The sequence below is a fragment of the Lytechinus pictus genome, chromosome 3, assembly GCF_037042905.1.
Source record: "Lytechinus pictus isolate F3 Inbred chromosome 3, Lp3.0, whole genome shotgun sequence".
NCBI classification, from domain to species: Eukaryota; Metazoa; Echinodermata; class Echinoidea; order Temnopleuroida; family Toxopneustidae; genus Lytechinus; species Lytechinus pictus.
Genome location: NC_087247.1, coordinates 66,188,855 through 66,210,046, shown reverse-complemented (window position 1 = coordinate 66,210,046; position 21,192 = coordinate 66,188,855). Strand labels below are relative to the sequence as shown.

The 21,192-nt window shown below is 37.6% G+C and overlaps 1 protein-coding gene across 1 annotated transcript; it reads left to right on the top strand.

Moving 5' to 3' along the window:
* The first annotated feature begins 218 nt into the window (after positions 1 to 218).
* Positions 219 to 20,271, top strand: LOC129255399 (ubiquitin carboxyl-terminal hydrolase BAP1-like). The gene is made up of 12 exons (XM_064096059.1): positions 219 to 291; positions 2,671 to 2,700; positions 4,807 to 4,994; positions 5,216 to 5,335; positions 12,550 to 12,751; positions 14,692 to 14,764; positions 15,358 to 15,478; positions 16,302 to 16,546; positions 16,914 to 17,918; positions 18,272 to 18,455; positions 19,073 to 19,165; positions 19,966 to 20,271. Exons 1-12 carry the CDS (start codon positions 219 to 221, stop codon positions 20,188 to 20,190), a joined length of 2,559 nt encoding a protein of 852 aa, XP_063952129.1. The 3' UTR covers positions 20,191 to 20,271.
* The last annotated feature ends 921 nt before the right edge of the window (positions 20,272 to 21,192 follow it).

The following is a 21,192-nucleotide window of genomic DNA, read 5'->3' as shown; positions in this document are numbered from 1 at the left end:
AGTCGGCAGTGTGGAAGGATATCTTGAACTCATCTCACCATTGCTGGATCATTGCGCAAAGCATCCACCTTGAATTGGGGCCTGCAAATCATCAAGATCTTGGGGAGGAGTTGCGAACACCTTGTTTTTTTAAGTACCCCCAAAGGAAAAAAATCACAGGGTATTAGGTCATGCAATCTTAATGGCCATTCTACGTCACGGTGGAGGACAACAACTCGATGTCCAATGAGTTCTCTGAGTATGTCACAAATGATGTTGGAACGGTGGGCAGGATGATCCTGAAAGATGCCTGTACATGTACACTCCTCGAACCTGTCTCTCAAAATGTTGGTCCAACTGTGGTATGATCTCCTTGCTAATCATCTGCAAGTACATTTGCCCATTTACACTCCCTTGGAAGAAGAAGGGTCCAATCAAAACATTGTTGCCAACTCAGGCATTGATGAAAGTATTTACATCAGACTCTGCCCTTTCATCAAGTTTTCCAAAAACTTGAAAAAAGTGGTATCTGCATCTGTTGTCTTCAACATCAATTAATTTGGTCACATGTGACACATCTGGTACAAATAGGGTATCAATGGAAAGCTGAGGAGTTCCTCTCTCATATCCAATCAAAATAAATATATAGAATCAAATGGGCTTTAAAATATCAGCTCCCTAGATTTGGATTACACTGTACCTTTTTTTCTGAAACGCAGTATTTGTCGTTCATATCCTTGTAACGTTTATGCTATTGATAATATACCCTCATCATCCTCTGTATTTAATGCATATTATTGTAAACGACTGAAATAATTTTTTTAAGGCTTGCTAACTACGATCACCGCCGCAATTTCTCCCATAATTACACTCCCTTGAAAGACGAATTGATAATCATTCTGTTTCTTTCAACTACGGAAAATTTGCTTGCTCGCTTCACTCGTTCGCATTTAGATACTAACTGTAATCCAGTGGTTTACGCCACAACAAATCCATTACAATATAACCATCATTGTGATAGTCCTTCATGTGAAAGATGATAGTATTATGCTCACAGTGATGTATCCCTGTACATTATAGCCCGTGATAAGATAATTACACACCACTTGAAAGAGGTTTTTGGGCAACATTCTTTCTTCCACCTTCTGATAATTTGCTAGCTCGCTATGCTCATTGGCCACATTTTCCAACAGTGTATGTAGCCTATGTGTTATAGATAATGTCTTACAATATAACTGAGTTTGATCTAACTTCTTGATACAGAGAATAATTTGGCCTTAGGCCTACCCCAGGCATGCATGTTGTTAGGAAGCTAGTATAATTTAATTTGTACATGCTGGGGCCTCACTTTTTTTTTTGAAGAACATTATAAACATAATCATTGCACAATACTAATGTGATATAATAATAAATACTATAATGTATAGCGCACATATCCACCTTGCTAGGTGCTCCAGGTGCTCCTATATTACCCTGGCTAAGCTAGTATACAGATTCTGGTGTGCACAGCTTTTTGAGGAATTAATTCCTGCTGGTACACATTTACCTCACCTGGGTTGAGTGCAGTACAATGTGGGTGACTTTCTTGCTGAAGGAAAACACGCCATGGCTTGTAATCTAACCCATGTCCTTCAGATTGAAAGACGAGAGTCTTAACCACTAGATCACAACGCCCCCACGTCGTGGTCTACATAATATCGGTAGAAGGGTATTTCAAATTAATTCTGACATTTTAGCTTACAGGATAGGTAAAAAATAGTATTTTCATTAGATTTGCTATGACCAGTACCATAATAATCAAACAGTTTTAGAAAATATGGTATGTTTATTTACAAGATATGAGACTTCTTTTTTTAACACTCAAAGAAAAGTTTGTGATAAAGTGAAATCTCAGTGGGCTTATTGGAGAATTTAATTATTTTAATTTCATACAAAGTACATTAGATTTGGATAACAGAATCACATACAAGAAATGCTTTAAACATTGATTTTCCTCAAAAAGGGGTTTGTGAGTAAGGTGCAAAAGGAGGAATTTTTAGCTGTTCCCCTTGCACACAAAATGTGTGCACTCTGTGAGTGTGTGTTTGTGTGTTTCAGCTGTGTGTGTGTTATGCCAAAATTATAGTACTAATGGTCCTATTGATAGGCTAGCATTTTGCTTAATATTAAAAAAAAAACTATTTATAAAAAAAAATGATTCATGGATTAAATTGTGATGAAATGGATTATGAGGTAGTATATTAGATGAGGGCTCTCTGCTTATATTGAGATGCAAGTCTCCAACATTGGCCGTGCCCAGCTACACGGACGCAATTTGGTGTAGCAGAATTGGGACGACTCATGAGAGGAGCCCAAGGAATTACGTGGGAGTATTAAGTTATTAAAGATGCACTTGTGCATTAGCAGGTCAATCTTTGACCTTGGTTATGTTGGTGGAATTGTTCTATCTGTAATATCGCTCCACTATTTCAAGGTTGGAATAAAACCTTGTCCTGACAAATCATGCATTGATTATGATGGTGAAAGTTGTAGAGCAATGTTTGGACAATGTGCCTATTTAGTTATGCTTTGATTCTGTTGGAAAGGAATTCATGATAAAAATTTGTGCAATAATCTATATAGGTTTAGATATGAATGTTATGCTTGCTATAATTTTAGTTACCGGTAATCTCTTTTTTTTTCAATCTCCAGGTGTATTCACTCTTCTAGTCCAAGAGTTTGGTAAGCTGATTTATTACATAGTACTGAACATGATGTTCCTACTACCATTGCTACTTCTGTTCAATCCTTTTTATTCATTTTCTTTGGCTTTTTATTATTCTTTTCTGAGCAACTCCCCCTTCTCCTTCTCTGTTTCTCCTTTTCCTTCTTGTCATCCTACTTCTATTTCTCCTCATTCCTTTTTTCCTCCTCCATCTTCGTCCTTTCCTTTCTCCTTCTATATCTCATTTCCATTTCCCTTTTCATTTCTTTCTCCTCATCATTCCTCTCCTTTTCTTTCTCCCTTTATTTTTCAAGTTACTGTCTATGAAATGTTTTTGTCTCACCTGCATAGGAGAAGTGAGATATAGCTGCTTAAGGGTTTATTTTTTTTTTAGATAACATCATTTCTTTGAAAGAGTCATGAAACTTTGACATAAGGGTAGTCAGTCAGCTGTCAATGATCACTTGGCATGAGTTTCAGGTCACATATTCTGGGTCATCAATGACCTTAGATAATGCTCTAGCAACATGAATTTAACAAAGAAAAAGATTTTTGATTTCAGACCTTAAAGACCCAGACCGGACCCCAAAATGAAATTGACAAATCATATACCAATCGAAAGCTATTAAACTACTTAATTAGTACAGAAATGCAAGCTTTATCCATTTTCACTGCTTAAAAGCTGTGTATTTTGCTGAAGAATAGCTCCAATTATCGGGCTTCAAAAAGAGACTTTTGCTTGCACCGGCCTCGAGACTGTGACATCATGGTGTTTTAGAAGCAGTGTAATTCCATAGATTTGTGCACAGAAAAAGTTGGTGATTTTTCCCCTTTTCAGATTAAGCATTTTATCTTCTTATATCACATAGAGATATCATAAATATCTTTATCTGCAAGCTTTATGAAATCTACGGCTTTTGACCAATTTTCACCATATTTATTTCCTGCTTATTTGGCACAGCTTACGAATTATATCTGCATTCAGATAATGGGTAACAAGTTTTCCTGACATGGCAATTCAGGCCCAATAAGACTTAAGAAAAAAAATCACAAAAAAATCTAGTTGTAGCTTTCCATTTATTTGAGCACTGAATAATTGTCATTGTCATTTTTTCTGCAAATTAAAAAAAAAATTGAATTCAGAATCTGAAAAGCTTAAAAATAACCCCTTTTTTCAGTGTTCAAGTCTATGGAATAACGATGCTTCTAACACAACATGACGTCATGGTCTTGAGAAAGGCAATGGAAAGCCTTTTGTCCAAATCCCCGCAAAACCCGTTAATTTCAGTTTTTCTTAAGCAAAATACTCAGCTGTCAAGCAGTGAATATGCAAAAACTTCAACTCTGTTGTATTATGTACATGTAGCTTACATATTTCCCATTTGTCAATTGCACTTTTAGCTCCGGTCTGGGTCTTTAAATTACAATATTGTTAGTACAATGCCAATTTGTTATAGGGCACGTACCCTAGCACAATGGGGAATATGAAGAGTACCAAACTTTGCCAGAGCCAAGAAGATATTGAGGCCAGTCAAGTGGGAATCCCTCGCTTTGAACCTTTGTGGCTTTTGATTATCAAATTGTATATTTAAAGTTTAAATAAAAGTAACCCTAACCCCCCCCTCGACATTTTCTGTGACCATTCCTTTGCGTGAAATTTTTCAAACGCACCGCTCACTGACTTATTACTTTTAAGTCTTGCTCATCTTTTGAGACCAAATTTACGATGTCCTAGTATGAGGTTGAAAAATTACACAACATTATGTAAGTGCATATCAGACTGCAGTTGCTTCTAAAAGTTTCTGCTATAAATTTGGTGAAAAAAAAGAGAAAAATTAAAGGTAAAAAAACAAAGAAGTACATAAAAATTTCATGAAATAATATAAATAAATTCATTTTCAAACCAGGAACTTTTTCATTTGTAATTGATAACAATGGTATAAAGAATATTAGCACCAAAAATTAGCATTCTAGGAGCTTTTTGTAGCAAATTAGAGCAAAAAGTCTGATTTACAGATAAATCAACATGATAGATTTTTTTTTTAATCTGATTATTTTGGAATTTTTTTTAATGAACCAGATATAATATGAATGATGTAACTTCTCATCATATCTACATGTAGGTACAAAGGGTGTACAGGTTGAGGAAGTATATGATCTTCAGAAACCTATAGATGGACCTGTCTATGGATTTATTTTTCTCTTCAAATGGATCGAAGAGCGTCGGGCGAGACGTAAGGTTCAGTCAATCTCGGATGATGCATACGTCACTAATCCCGGTCTTCTCAGAGATATGTTCTTTGCTCATCAGGTGAGCTTAATCCTGAATTCATACCAAATAGTTTTTTTTTATCAATAATCATTGGACATATTAAAGCAGATATTTTACCTGTAGAGAGAAGGTTTGTTCTGATATATTACAACTTCCAAGAAAAACAACATCCTTTTGTTTTTAAATCACAAACACAGTTTTCCTCACACTGAGCTTGAAATGTATGACAGTATACATCTTTTGTTGTTTTTGTCATACAGGTAGTACCAAATTCCTGTGCAACACATGCTCTGCTGAGTGTCCTCCTAAATTGCCAGGACATTACTTTGGGTAAAACTCTTTCAAATTTCAAGGAGTTTACTAAAAACTTCAGCCCAGAGGTAAGAATATACCATTTGCATAAGGCCCTGTCACATTGATTGGTGCAAGCCCTGAGAAAAGAGAAATTTTGAACATGCTCAAAACTTTTTTGCGGGTGAGTTGCAGAGGAATGCCCACAACTCACCCGCAAAAAAGTTTTGAGCATGTTCAAAATTTATCTTTGGGCAATTCAGACTTGTATTGCCTCCTGTGAGTAAGGGCGTGCAAGATACTGTCAATGAAGGCAACTTGCTGGTAGCAAAAATAGTTACAAGTCACATGCTGGGCTTGAACGGAACGATGTGACAAGCCTTTAGCTATGTAGAAAAATATTAAGTTTATAAAAGTGTATATATATCAAATCAAAGAAATAATGCAAGAAAGTAAATGTTTTTGAGATTTCAATTGATTTTCAACTGCACACTAAGTGTACACATTAAAATTTAATTGTTGTTTAAGAGTTTAGCAAAAAAGGATCAAAAGATACTGAAATGGAATAAGTTTTCATTTTGTGATGTCATGCATGCAAGTAGCTTCCCTTTCATTTTTACAAAATTGAAAATGAGTTTACCTGCGCATTCAATATAAAATCAGACACATCATTTCATCCATATTTCTGTGAAAAGATTTTGTTTCAAACATTGTGAGTCATTAAAAATTAAGTTTATAGAAATTACATGACAAATGGAGAGTTTGTCACATGCCCGTAGGGGCCACTTCCATTGACGAGTGGATACCATGCGCGACCATGGGGTCTCGAAAAGCACCCTAAACACGTATTTTCAATATTCTGAAAATGCACCCCTTAACAAGTATTGGCGTGTGAAACCCTACCCTTAACAAGTATTGGAAACAAAACGATACACTTGGCAAGTACTCCCTAAATTGACCCCCTAAACAAGTACAGTGATATTTTTATTGTGACGTCACGGACGTCTGTCGTCGGTACCTACATCATTGGGTTTAGTACCACCTCCCACATCTCGCGCAAATCGTACTCTAAACACGTATAGTGTTGACTCTTGAGGCAAAAAGTACATCCTTTATAAAACATTTTAGTCTTAATTTTTTTACACCCTCGCAAATTTGACCCTAAACACGTAAGCTATCCTAGCAAAAATAGATACCCTTTTGTCTCACCTGCAAAGCAGAGTGAGACTATAGGCGCCGCTTTGAAGGCGGCAGCGTCAACACCAAATCTTAACCGAAGGTTAAGTTTTTGAAATGACAGCATAACTTAGAAAGTATTGGAACCTAGTTCATGAAACTTGGCCATAAGGTTAATAAAGTATTACTCAACATCCTGCCTGAGTTTTGGTCACATGACTAAGGTCAAAGGTCATTTAGGGTCAATGAACTTAGACCATGTTGGGGGAATCTACATCAAAATCTTAACCTAAGGTTAAGTTTTTGAAATGTCATCATAACTTAGAAAGTATATGGACATAGTTCATGAGACTCGGCCATAAGGTTAATCAAGTATTACTTAACATCCTGCCTGAGTTTCAAGTCACATGACCAAGGTCAAAGGTCCTTTAGGGTCAATGAACTTTGGCCGAGTTGGGGGTATCTGTTGAATTACCATCATAACTTTAAAAGTTTATGGATCTGATTCATGAAACTTGAACATAAGAGTAATCAAGTATCACTGAACATCCAGTGCGAGTTTCAGGTGACATGATCAAGGTCATTTAAGGTCAATGAACTTTGGCCAAATTGGGGTTATACTGTATGTTGAATTACCATCATAACTTTGGAATTTTATGGATCTGATACATGAAACTTGGACCTAAGAGTAATCAAGTATCATTGAACATCCTGTGTGAGTTTCAGGTCACATGACCAAGGTCAAAGGTCAATGAACTTTGGCCATTTTGGGGGTATCTGTTGAATTACAATCATAACTTTGAATGTTTATGGATCTGATTCATGAAACTTGGACATAAGAGTAATCAAGTATCATAGAACATCCTTTGGAACTTTCAGGTCACATGGCCAAAATCAAAGGTCATTTGAGGTCATTGAGCTTTGGCCATTTTGGAGGTAATTTTTAGATTGCTGTCATAACTTTCAAAGTTTATAGATATAGTTTATAAAATGTGGATATAGGGGTAATCAAGTATCACTGACAAGTCTTAGGTCGCATTATCAAGGTTAAATGTCATTTTTTTGTCAATGAACGTAGTATTGTATCATTATAAGAATGGTGTTTTTTGTGAATAATTATTTTATGGTAGTTTTCAAAATCAGCACTGCTGCTATATTGAATCGCGCGATGCAGGTGAGACTGCCAGAGGCGCTCCATTTGTTTCATTATTTTAGTGTTTTTGACACCCGTATTATGTTACGTACGTAACGTGCCCTATCTTGAAAAAGACATCTTTTTTACATGTTTTTTGGGTCGCGCATGGTATCCACTCGTCAATGTAAGTGCCTGCATAGCAGAGCAAGACTATAGGCGCAGTTTTTCCGATGGTGGCGGCGGCGTCAACATCAAATCTTGACCTGAGGTTAAGTTTTTTTAAATGACATCATAACCTAGAAAGTATATGGACCTCGTTCATGAAACTTGCTTGGACAAAAGGGTCATCAAGTATTACTTTAACATCCTGCCTTGGTTTTAGGTCACATGACCAAGGTCAAAGTTCATTTAGGGTCAATGAACTTGACCATGTTGGGGGAAATGTTGGGGGAAATGACCATGTTGGGGGAATCAATATTGAAATCTTAACCTAAGGTTAAGTTTATGAAATGTTATCATAACTTAAAAAGTATATGGACCTAGTAAATGAAACTTAGCATAAGGGTAATGAAGTATTACCAAACATCCTGCTCGAGTTTCGGGTCACATGACCAAGGTCAAAGGTAATTCAGGGTCAATGAACTTTGGGCATGCTAAGGCCACCGCACATCTTACGACTATTCGCGATCCGATTTTGGAACAAATCGCATTTTGCTCATTTTCTGAAAATGTGAATGGAACATATCATTGTATTTAAGGTTAAAATTAATTGAAAGAATACTAATATAACCATTTTGTAAGATTGTAAGCCTTTATTTTGGAGTAAAGGCCAAATTAGTTTCAAATCGTAGCCAATCGTACGACTGCTACATGTATGACGTCATTACGACTAGATATTAAATTTGCTTTTATTCTAAGAAGGATGATAGCGTAGTCCCAGATTTTAACATAGGTATTCGTACAATGATTTCGAACATTACACAGTAAGATAATCCAAGTCTCAATATTAGCATCAAATTCTACTACGTTTTCTTCCAAAATTGAGTCGCAGACCAATCGTAAGGTGTGCGGTCGCCTTTAGGGGTATTTGTTGAATTTCTATTGTAACTTTAATTATTTATGGGGCTAGTTCATAAAACTTGGACATAAGAGTAGTCAAGTATTACTGATCATCTTGCAGAAGTCTTTGGTCACACAATCAAGGTCAAATGTCATTTAGGGTCAGTGAACATAGTATTTTATTTTTATCATCATACATGTATGAATGGTGTTTTTTGTGAATGATTATTCTATAGTCGTTTTCAAAGTCAGCACTGCTACTATATTGAATCGTGTCATGCAGGCGAGACTGCCAGAGGTGTTCCATTTTTTTTTAAATCCTTGATTCATTCTTATGCCACAGTCACACAGGCAAAACCTACTTCACACCAACCAATGTATTACGATATTTCCTATGACATACCATCAGTCTGTGTGGAGTGGGTTTCATTGGTGTGACACTCACACAGGCAAAACCTACTTCACACCAACCAAATGTATTACGATATTTCCTAGGACATACCATCAGTCTGTGTGGAGTGGGTTTCGTTGGTGTGACACTCACACAGGCAAAACCTACTTCACACCAACCAAATGTATTACGATATTTCCTAGGACATACCATCAGTCTGTGTGGAGTGGGTTTCGTTGGTGTGACACTCAGACAGGCAAAACCTACTTCACACCAACCAAATGTATTACGATATTTCCTATGACATACCATCAGTCTGTGTGGAGTGGGTTTCATTGGTGTGACACTCACACAGGCAAAACCTACTTCACACCAACCAAATGTATTACATTATTTCCTATGACATACCATCAGTCTGTGTGGAGTGGGTTTCGTTGATGCGACACTCACACATGCAAAACCTACTTCACATCAACCAAATGTATTACGTTATTTCCTATGACATACCATCAGTCTGTGTGGAGTGGGTTTCATGGGTGAGACACTCACACAGGCAAAACCTACTTCACACCAACCAATGTATTACGATATTTCCTAGGACATACCATCAGTCTGTGTGGAGTGGGTTTCGTTGGTGTGACACTCACACAGGCAAAACTTTCTTCACACCAACCAAATGTATTACGTTATTTCCTGTGACATACCATCAGTCTGTGTGGAGTGGGTTTCGTTGGTGTGACACTCACACAGGCAAAACCTACTTCACACCAACCAAATGTATTACGTTATTGCCTGTGACATACCATCAGTCTGCGTGGAGTGGGTTTCGTTGGTGTGACACTCAGACAGGCAAAACCTACTTCACACCAACCAAATGTATTACGTTATTTCCTGTGACATACCATCAGTCTGTGTGGAGTGGGTTTCGTTGGTGTGACACTCATACAGGCAAAACCTACTTCACACCAACCAAATATATTACGTTATTTCCTTTGACATACCATCAGTCTGTGTGGAGTGGGTTTCGTTGGTGTGACACTCATACAGGCAAAACCTACTTCACACCAACCAAATGTATTACGTTATTTCCTTTGACATACCATCAGTCTGTGTGGAGTGGGTTTCGTTGGTGTGACACTCATACAGGCAAAACCTACTTCATACCAACCAAATGTATTACGTTATTTCCTTTGACATACCATCAGTCTGTGTGGAGTGGGTTTCATTGGTGTGACACTCACACAGGCGAAACCTACTTCACACCAACCAAATGTATTGCGTTATTTCCTATGACATACCATCAGTCTGTGTGGAGTGGGTTTCGTTGGTGTGACACTCACACAGGCGAAACCTACTTCACACCAACCAAATGTATTACGTTATTTCCTGTGACATACCATCAGTCTGTGTGGAGTGGGTTTCGTTGGTGTGACACTCACACAGGCGAAACCTACTTCACACCAACCAAATGTATTACGTTATTTCCTGTGACATACCATCAGTCTGTGTGGAGTGGGTTTCGTTGGTGTGACACTCACACAGGCAAAACCTACTTCACACCAACCAAATGTATTACGTTATTTCCTGTGACATACCATCAGTCTGTGTGGAGTGGGTTTTGTTGGTGTGACACTCACACAGGCGAAACCTACTTCACACCAACCAAATGTATTACGTTATTTCCTGTGACATACCATCAGTCTGTGTGGAGTGGGTTTCATTGGTGTGACACTCACACAGGCAAAACCTACTTCACACCAACCAAATGTATTGCGTTATTTCCTATGACATACCATCAGTCTGTGTGGAGTGGGTTTCGTTGGTGTGACACTCACACAGGCGAAACCTACTTCACACCAACCAAATGTATTACGTTATTTCCTGTGACATACCATCAGTCTGTGTGGAGTGGGTTTCGTTGGTGTGACACTCACACAGGCGAAACCTACTTCACACCAACCAAATGTATTACGTTATTTCCTGTGACATACCATCAGTCTGTGTGGAGTGGGTTTCGTTGGTGTGACACTCACACAGGCAAAACCTACTTCACACCAACCAAATGTATTACGTTATTTCCTGTGACATACCATCAGTCTGCGTGGAGTGGGTTTCGTTGGTGTGACACTCAGACAGGCAAAACCTACTTCACACCAACCAAATGTATTACGTTATTTCCTGTGACATGCCATCAGTCTGTGTGGAGTGGGTTTCGTTGGTGTGACACTCATACAGGCAAAACCTACTTCACACCAACCAAATGTATTACGTTATTTCCTGTGACATACCATCAGTCTGTGTGGAGTGGGTTTCGTTGGTGTGACACTCACACAGGCGAAACCTACTTCACACCAACCAAATGTATTACGTTATTTCCTGTGACATACCATCAGTCTGTGTGGAGTGGGTTTCATTGGTGTGACACTCACACAGGCAAAACCTACTTCACACCAACCAAATGTATTGCGTTATTTCCTATGACATACCATCAGTCTGTGTGGAGTGGGTTTCGTTGGTGTGACACTCACACAGGCGAAACCTACTTCACACCAACCAAATGTATTACGTTATTTCCTGTGACATACCATCAGTCTGTGTGGAGTGGGTTTCGTTGGTGTGACACTCACACAGGCGAAACCTACTTCACACCAACCAAATGTATTACGTTATTTCCTGTGACATACCATCAGTCTGTGTGGAGTGGGTTTCGTTGGTGTGACACTCACACAGGCGAAACCTACTTCACACCAACCAAATGTATTACGTTATTTCCTGTGACATACCATCAGTCTGTGTGGAGTGGGTTTCGTTGGTGTGACACTCACACAGGCAAAACCTACTTCACACCAACCAAATGTATTACGTTATTTCCTGTGACATACCATCAGTCTGCGTGGAGTGGGTTTCGTTGGTGTGACACTCAGACAGGCAAAACCTACTTCACACCAACCAAATGTATTACGTTATTTCCTGTGACATACCATCAGTCTGTGTGGAGTGGGTTTCGTTGGTGTGACACTCATACAGGCAAAACCTACTTCACACCAACCAAATGTATTACGTTATTTCCTTTGACATACCATCAGTCTGTGTGGAGTGGGTTTCGTTGGTGTGACACTCATACAGGCAAAACCTACTTCACACCAACCAAATGTATTACGTTATTTCCTTTGACATACCATCAGTCTGTGTGGAGTGGGTTTCATTGGTGTGACACTCACACAGGCGAAACCTACTTCACACCAACCAAATGTATTGCGTTATTTCCTATGACATACCATCAGTCTGTGTGGAGTGGGTTTCGTTGGTGTGACACTCACACAGGCGAAACCTACTTCACACCAACCAAATGTATTACGTTATTTCCTGTGACATACCATCAGTCTGTGTGGAGTGGGTTTTGTTGGTGTGACACTCACACAGGCGAAACCTACTTCACACCAACTAAATGTATTACGTTATTTCCTATGACATACCATCAGTCTGTGTGGAGTGGGTTTCATTGGTGTGACTAAAGCATTATTTGTATTATGATCTGTTAGGATCGTGGTGAAGCTATTGGAAATGTACCTGAGATAGCCCAGGCTCACAATGCCCATGCACATCCTGAACCCCCAAGATTACCAGAGAAAGCAACAGGGGGGATCACAAGAGCTAGAGAGACCTTTCATTTTGTCAGCTATGTCCCTATAGCAGGACGCCTCTATGAACTAGATGGACTCAAACGTGGTCCATTGGATCATGGTATGTACATGTAAATCTCCTATTTCAAAACTTGGTACAATATTTTCAACATAGTGAGGATACTTGATCAAATAGAGTAATACAAAATAAACTTCTTGGGGAAAAATTTAATAATTCTGGAAATCTCATTTTTTCTGAGAATGATATTCCTGATTTGGGGCTATTGGCCTTCTAAATCAAAATTCAATCTTAACAATTTATGATTTTTTTATTGACTGTACCAGTTTATCATTTGGATTCATGATTTCATTGGCTATTTGCATTTTCAATATTTTTTTCTTCTGAATTTTCAATAGATATCTATTTTTGTCTCACCCACCAGAGGTGAAGGCGAGACTTAGGGATCCAAATGTTGTCCGTCCGTCACAAACCTTATGACCTATAACTCCACAACCCTAAGTCGCTTTTCAACCAAACTTGGATGGTAGATGGACTTGGGGGACCTGCATGTTATGCTGCAGTCGGGGTCACATGGTAAGGTCAAAGGTCATTTTCAGGTCAACATTAAAGTTTACATGCAAGACTCTTATGACACCTAACTCCGCAACCGTAAGTCACTTTTCAACCAAACTTGGATGGTAGATGGACTGGGGGGACCTGCATGTTATGCTGCAGTCGGAGGTCACGTGGAGGTCAAAGGTCATTTTCAGGTCAACGTTAAAGTTTACATGCAAGACTCTCTTATGACACCTAACTCCACAACCGTAAGTCACTTTTCAACCAAACTTGGATGGTAGATGGACTTGGGAGACCTGCATGTTAGGCTGCAGTCGGAGGTTACATGATAAGTTCAAAGGTCATTTTCAGGTCAACGTTAAAGTTTACATGCAAGACTCTCTTATGACACCTAACTCCGCAACGTAAGTCACTTTTCAACCAAACTTGGATGGTAGATGGACTTGGGGGACCTGCATATGTTAGGCTGCAGTCGGAGGTCACATGGTAAGGTCAAAGGTCATTTTCAGGTCAACGTTAAAGTTTACATGCAAGACTCTCTTATGACACCTAACTCCACAACCGTAAGTCACTTTTCAACCAAACTTGGATGGTAGATGGACTTGGGAGACCTGCATGTTAGGCTGCAGTCGGAGGTTACATGATAAGTTCAAAGGTCATTTTCAGGTCAACGTTAAAGTTTACATGCAAGACTCTCTTATGACACCTAACTCCGCAACGTAAGTCACTTTTCAATCAAACTTGGATGGTAGATGGACTTGGGGGACCTGCATATGTTAGGCTGCAGTCGGAGGTCACATGGTAAGGTCAAAGGTCTTTTTCAGGTCAACCTTCAAAGTTTACATGCAAGACTTTCTTATGACACCTAACTCTGCAATTGTAAGTCACTTTTCAGATGTACTTAGGCGACCTGCATGTTAGGCTGCAGTCGGAAGTCACATGGTAAGGTCAAAGGCCATTTTCAGGTCAACATTAAAGTTTTCGTGCAAGACTCTTATGTGTTATTCCATCCCAGTCATTTCTAGTACTAGTCATTTCACAATGAAGTTTCGATACAATTCTGTTGCGTGCCCTCGCAAATCACGATATTTCTGGTTATTTTCATAAGTGGGCGAGACACAAAATTGCTTTTGCTTTGTTCTGTTATAAGTGATGCTAAATTTATGTCAGATGCAACCAAGTCATTTACTAATCAGTGCATCTTGACACCATTCTCTTAGAAGGCAACATCATACAGGACAAGTCTGCTTTTTGGGGGAGAGGGGGGGGGGGCACTTAATGGATACCATCACTTTCACTCCTGAATTCAATACCAAATTTATTCAGTTGAGTGGAGGAAATAGTTTGTTTTCATCATTGTTAATAAATACCATCATGAATTATTGGTTGGGGGAGTGAGTTTTTGGTATACAGTGAATTAATCATGATGGTTGATGTACTACAAAGTAAATTACCGTATCCAATATACATGATTGTTATTATAGGGCCTTGGGATGAGAGAGAGGAATGGACTGCAAAGTTCCAGAGAGTGATTGCCGATAGACTTGAGAATGAAGGGTAAGCAAATCTAGTCTGATTGTACACATTGCGCTAGTCATCACTAACCTATTTCCTACTCATTTTTGTTTAGCATGTTTTAATCAATGTGATACACATTTTATTTTGCATATATTCTTAAATCAGTAAATTTCTGTGCTAGTATATTCCTGAGATCAAGTTTACTGTTTAAACTTCATTTAGATAGGATGCAACAAACAAGAACAATATTGGTGTTGAAGACAGTGTGAAACAAATTTATACAACTGCTAAAAATGCATCATATGCATCAATTTCAACAAAACCATTTCTTCGAAGTTGCACAGACAAACTTAAGTATGCTAACCTACAGATAAGAATTTCATTGACCTGCAGTTTTTGGTCCATTGAAACATGTTGCTTCATCTGGACAAGCCTTGATCCAGCTTTATTTTACTTTTATGCTAGTTTAGCCATAGAAACATCTTTTTCAGTAATTATTTACAGATATATTCTGTTTTGAATATATTGTAGGAAAATATATTAAATTGCTTTTTAATAAAGGTAAATTTTATTTTGTATTTGACTTACCAAGATTTCTTTCTCACTTGATTTCTCTTTTGTTTATATTGCAGTGGATCATCTGACATTAGGTTTAGCTTGATGGCTGTAGTAGCAGACAAGAAGTTAGCTATAGAACAGAAGCTCTCTACACTCAGATCAAATAGAGAGATTCTACTCCAGACCCTTAATCAGGTATGCCATTGTATTTTTCTATCCCATTTCACACACAGTGATATAGATATGATCTAATAGTTAAAGCCCGGCTAAAACTTTGTTAAAGCGTCAGTAATGTGCATTATGCTCAAGTATTATCTAACATACAAAAGTGAAGTGGCCATGAAATAATTTTTCAGCCATTAGAACTCTAATATTTCTATTCGTATCTAGCACCCTCTCTTGCAGTGTTTTAATTTCCCTCTTTAATTGAAGGGTACTTTTCCACTTATTTTACAAATTTAGTGATTGGATGTCACAAAGATAGGAACAAAGTTCATATCCTGAAGTTTTCAACCAATTTCATGAATTTCGATAGGTTTTATACAAAAAAGAAAAGATAGATATTTCAGGTACCAATCAAAATAAATTTTCATGTAAAATTGCAAAATTCATCCTGAAAAAGATATTTTCATTTCATATTCTTCACAGTTCACACCATATTTCTTTTAGGGAATACGCATTCACATAATCTAGTAGATTAATTAGATTGGTAATAGGCATGTTTGGGGCATTTACCAAAGTTAAAGGTTTAAGGTTAAAGGTTTTGTACTGTGTGAAAAATCTAATATGGCTATGATTTACACGTATCAATCATTGAAAGGGATTTATATATATCGGTTAACTATTCAAGACACTGGGAGTCACATTAGTTAACTGTTTTTCTTAAATTCTAATATATAAAGTGTCAAGTAGGAAATCTATTGGACACAACAAGAATATGTTGCCTTTTGTCTCTTCAGTGCAAGGAAAAATAGAGTATTTTGTTGAGGAATAAATTTTTCCTGTCTTTGATAAACAGCTTGTAGAATCAACACAAAAACCTCCTCCAGGCAAACTGTCACCTAAGTTATCAAGAGATTACAATACATCGTTGGATATCTATAATGCTGCTGAACATCATACAGGTTCAACCATCCCTTCTCTTCAAGCAGACAGTCAAAATAAAGAGATTGCTTTAGTCAAAAAGAAGAAAAAGAAAAAGAAGAAAAAGAAGAAGAAGCATGCCCAGATTGATAAAGGTCCAAGCCCAACACCAGTGTACAAGTAAGAGTCAATTAAATGTTCCCTCATTGGTTTCATGACGGTATTTGTTTAAACTTAACATTATTATACTTCTCTAGCTTTCATAATTACAGATTCATAAAATTGTGTATGCACTTGTACAGGTTAACTTTCTGTTGTGTATTTCATGTGTAATCTGCCATGAAGGAGAGCTGATTCCTGTGATCAGCAATACAAGAATGCCTAGAGTACTTGTCAATTCCATATAGTTATGTGACCTCATCGAGGAATGTATTTCTGTCCTGACATATCATTAGAAATAATCACTTAATATGTATGATTCTGCAATGGTTGCATACTTGCATTTATACATCAAGTTGGTTTATTTGCTCTGTTCTATTATATTTAGATTACCAGCTGCTCTTGACGGTCACAACTATTGTAAATCTCCTCTTTCTTGTGATGAACAATCAATGTCAAGCCCCAATACAGACTCGGCAGAATCAGAAAGTGAGGAAGACAAGAGTCTTGACAAGGGTGTCGACAAAACTCCAAAGAAGAATTCTGAATTAAGTGGAGATTCACCTCTTATTAAAGACAATCAAAGTAAATCTGAAACAACCACTGAACAAGAAGGAGGTTCTGAGGGGACAGGTGAAACACTGAAAAATGATGAAGGAAATGTTTGTATTGTTGTGAAGACAGATGATGATGCTGATGGAGGTAGTTGGACAGAGATTGTAGAAATCATTGATGTAGATGTTGTAGCAGATAACAAGGAAGAAAGCACTAGTATGGAGACAAGTACAAAGAGTGAAGGTCACAACAGTGACATGGACACAAAAGAAAAGGATATGAAAGAAAATGAGACTTTTGAAGATGAGTGCATCAAGGAAGATACATGTATGAGTAAATCAAAAAATAAACCAGAAATTAAAGTAGAAAATGTGTCAGAGATGAAAGCTGAGACTCAACCAGAAATCAAGGAGATTAAACAGGAGGCTAAACTAGACATTATAAAACAAGAGAGGAAACTAGAGACTAAACTTGAACCAAGTAATACCAATAAGACACTACTCTCTTTCACAGCTAAGATTCCTCCAGACTTATGCCAACCTCTGACCATTCACACAGCCCCGGATCGCATCCCAACATCCCCATCTCCTAGCAACTACAGCACAGATACAGCTTCTGAAATGGGGAGTGCTTTTAACTCTCCTCTAATCAAGTCTGCTAATCAGTCTAGGTCTAACAGTCCAACTACCAGCAAATTAAATAAATTTCAGGCCTGGAAAGCTGGTGCTAGCGCAGATGAGAGGAATAAGTTGGAAGCTGCCATTGCTAAGATTGAAGATGAAAGGAAGCAAGCTATTATTGATGAGGGAGGGGAAATTGGAGGACTTGATATTGGAAGGTAAAATCAAGCTTTGCTGCTGATTTCTTGGTTTTGTTTTGGTCTTTATTTTTTTAGTCTATGATTATTACTATTTGGCATTTCAACAATAAGCAATTTACATGAAAAGAACAAGGTATATCATCCTTGAACAATATATTTTGTTTTATTTTGGTCAATGTGGTTCAGCTTGTCATTTCACTGTATATTCAATCTGTTGACTTTTAAATCAATGTTGTCATAGACTATCAGATTACCGTAGCTGCTGGGTATTGTGGTTATATTGAAACTTGATTATTCCCATTTTCTCTTTTCAAAATAAAGGATATTGGTTTAATATCTCCTTAATTGTCATATTTTTTGTCGCTAAACAGGCTGAAGTCACTGAGGAAGAGACCCGGTATTGATTTTGACGATACTGATATACAAGCTAAGCGACAACTATTTAATAAAGATGGATCAGGTGGGCGTGGCTCTGGGAAGCGAGAAGCTGCTGTGTGGACAAAGATCAAGAAAGCTGCTAACAAACAAGATGATACACAACACTTTACACCAGGGGTAATACACATGGCTGTATGTTACATGCCTTGAAGAAATGAATTTACTATTTCCATGATTTAATGATGGTTGAAAATTGATTGTGCATTGCTCATGGATGAACTTAAAACTGAGGTTTACAACAAGAAGACCTTCATGGTTAGTTATGTAAAATTTGATGACAGACCAATAAACTTCACATCAAGGATCCATCATTAGCAATTCATTTACTTCCACTTTCAAGAGAAATGCCAACCATTTGTTTCCTTTATTTTTTATTTTAAAAAATAATAGTTTACAAGAGTACTGCAGGGTCCATGAAAAATATCTTCTTCAAAGTAATGTTTTAAGAAATTGGTTTAAATGTTAATTTTTTGTCTGCAATTAATATATAGAAAAGCACCCTCCTCCCTCAATGACTTTGGAAAAAAAAACGTATTTAGCACTCAAATTACTAGTGCCAAGTGTTTGTGTATCCATGTGCCTTGGGTCTATTTTTCTCAATCTTTCAAGGATTCCTTTTTTCTTTCCAAAGATCTTGTACATATATAAGCATGGGGTGTTTTGTCCTATTCTCTCTCTATGTGATTAATGTATATTAGCATTCATGTTAATGATATAATCATTTCTGTCTACAGGAGCTTCTTGATGTCTTGAAAGGAGTCGAAAATGAAATCAGTGTGTATGAACAAAGACTACAAGATGAAAGGGAGAAGAGAAACAAGTACAAGGTAATTAGGATGAATTTAACAAACTTTTATACATCATAGGTAGCCATGAAGTACTTAAAATTATTTGTAATTGAAAGGGGAAGGGATACGTGTCTGTTTTAATTAAAATTGACTTTAACACATCCAATCTGATCCAGAATTTATCAGGAGCCATTATCTACTTGAGTAATCGTAAATCTAATAAAGTGACTGGAAAATAGTGGTCATAGTTATAACTGGGTAAAGGCAAAACCAGTGATGACTAAATCAATCTGACTTAAGCATACCTACGTGTATATTCAAAGAGTAAATGTGGATGTTTCGTAATAAGTGAAAACAATTCACTGTGTCAATGCACAGGCAGTAAATGACCAATTGAATGAGAAGAGAGCATGACCTACTGATCACAAATTAGTCTTTATAAGTGGTCTGAAATGTACCAATCAGCTTAGTGAATCGAGAATGAAAAACAAAATAAAAATCCATATTTCATTGTTCAAAATGAAATCTGAAATAGAAATACTTCGAAAATTCTTTTTGTCCAATTGATCGTGGGCCTGGCAGCCACTGTGCAGCACCAGATCGATGTGGCTCTATCCCTTGAATCATTGAACACCATACAGGGTAGCAGCAATTCTTTTAACGTCTTTTGGTTTGACACAGCTAGGGTGTGAACTCTACCTCCCGGTTGTGGGACGGATGCTCTACCAACTGAGCCAACTCACCGACAAAGGCAATATTTTCTAGTGTCTTTAGGAGTAAAAAAAAGGTTAAACTATGAATCAACCAGGTGAAGTTATATCAATTATTATTATTAACAGATCGATGACAATCGACGGACCCACAACTATGATCCATTCATCTTCACATTCCTGTCAATGTTAGCTGAACAAGGTAAACTTGCACCATTAGTAGAGAAACATACTCTTATCAAGCGTAGACAAGGCATCTCATTAGGGAGACTGCAGAGGAACCGTAAGCCTGATCGCAGGAGAAGAAAGAATCGCTCCAGAGGTATCCGCAAGAAGTCTGGAAAGTACAAGTAATTTCATTGGAAAATCATTGTAAAGAATTTGAGAGTGTATTATCTTGCTAGTATAAAATTTTTTGATCATGTAACTATACTACGGTAGTCAACACATGTCATTGTCATAAAGAGTTTGGTCTACTGGTTAAATATTCATGTTGCATGGTTAGGCAAGTACGTTACAAATATTTGACAGATGTGTCTGGCTATTTTGATATCAGTTCTTTATTCAAGAAGCAGCAAATACATGTGTACATGATTCAATGAGATTACCTTAAAAATTTACATAGATGAATGTGACACCTATTGGCTTGTGTGTTTGGTTTTTTTACACCCACTTATAGCCGAATGCATTTTTTGCCGACGGCGGCGGCGTCAACATCAAATCTTAACCTAAGGTAAAGTTTTTGAAATGACATCATAACTTAGAAAGTATATGGACCTAGTTCATGAAACTTGGACATAAGGTTAATCAAGTATTACTGAACATCCTGCCTGAGTTTCAGGTCACATGACCAAGGTTAAAGGTCATTTAGGGTCAATGAACTTTGGCCGAATATTTCCATAATTAATTTAAAAAATATAAGCAATTAATTTTTTGAAAATTTTACTATACAATCTTGTAGTTTCCATACACGACTCTACGCGCGTGCAAATTTTTGTGGCGATCGCGCAATCAACGGTCGAGATCTGAGGGGGGGTCAATTTGACACCCCCCCCTCCCCCGTATATGTTTGTCTGAAATAGCCCAGTTAAGATAGGGTTAAATTCTGTAATAAACTCATCAGTAATCAACACCCGTGCCAATGCCCGATTTAAGCCCGGGGGGGCCACTTACATTGACGAGTGGATACCATGAGCGACCAAAAAAACACGTAAGAAGGATGTCTTTTTCAAGATAGGGCACGTTACGTACGTAACTTAATAAGGGTGTCAAAAACACTAAAATAATGGAAAAAGGGTATCTATTTCGTTAGGAAAGCTACACGTGTTTAGGGTCAAATTTGAGGGGGTATAAAAA

What these genes read in the sequence shown, in the direction of transcription:
- LOC129255399 (XM_064096059.1), top strand. Translation starts at nt 219, where the DNA reads ATGTCCAATGAGTTCTCTGAGTATGTCACAAATGATGTTGGAACGGTG. An exon ending in GATAGACTTGAGAATGAAGG is followed by an intron (nt 14,765 to 15,357) that starts GTAAGCAAATCT and finishes TTTATATTGCAG; the next exon opens with TGGATCATCTGACATTAGGT. An exon ending in GGAGGACTTGATATTGGAAG is followed by an intron (nt 17,919 to 18,271) that starts GTAAAATCAAGC and finishes GTCGCTAAACAG; the next exon opens with GCTGAAGTCACTGAGGAAGA.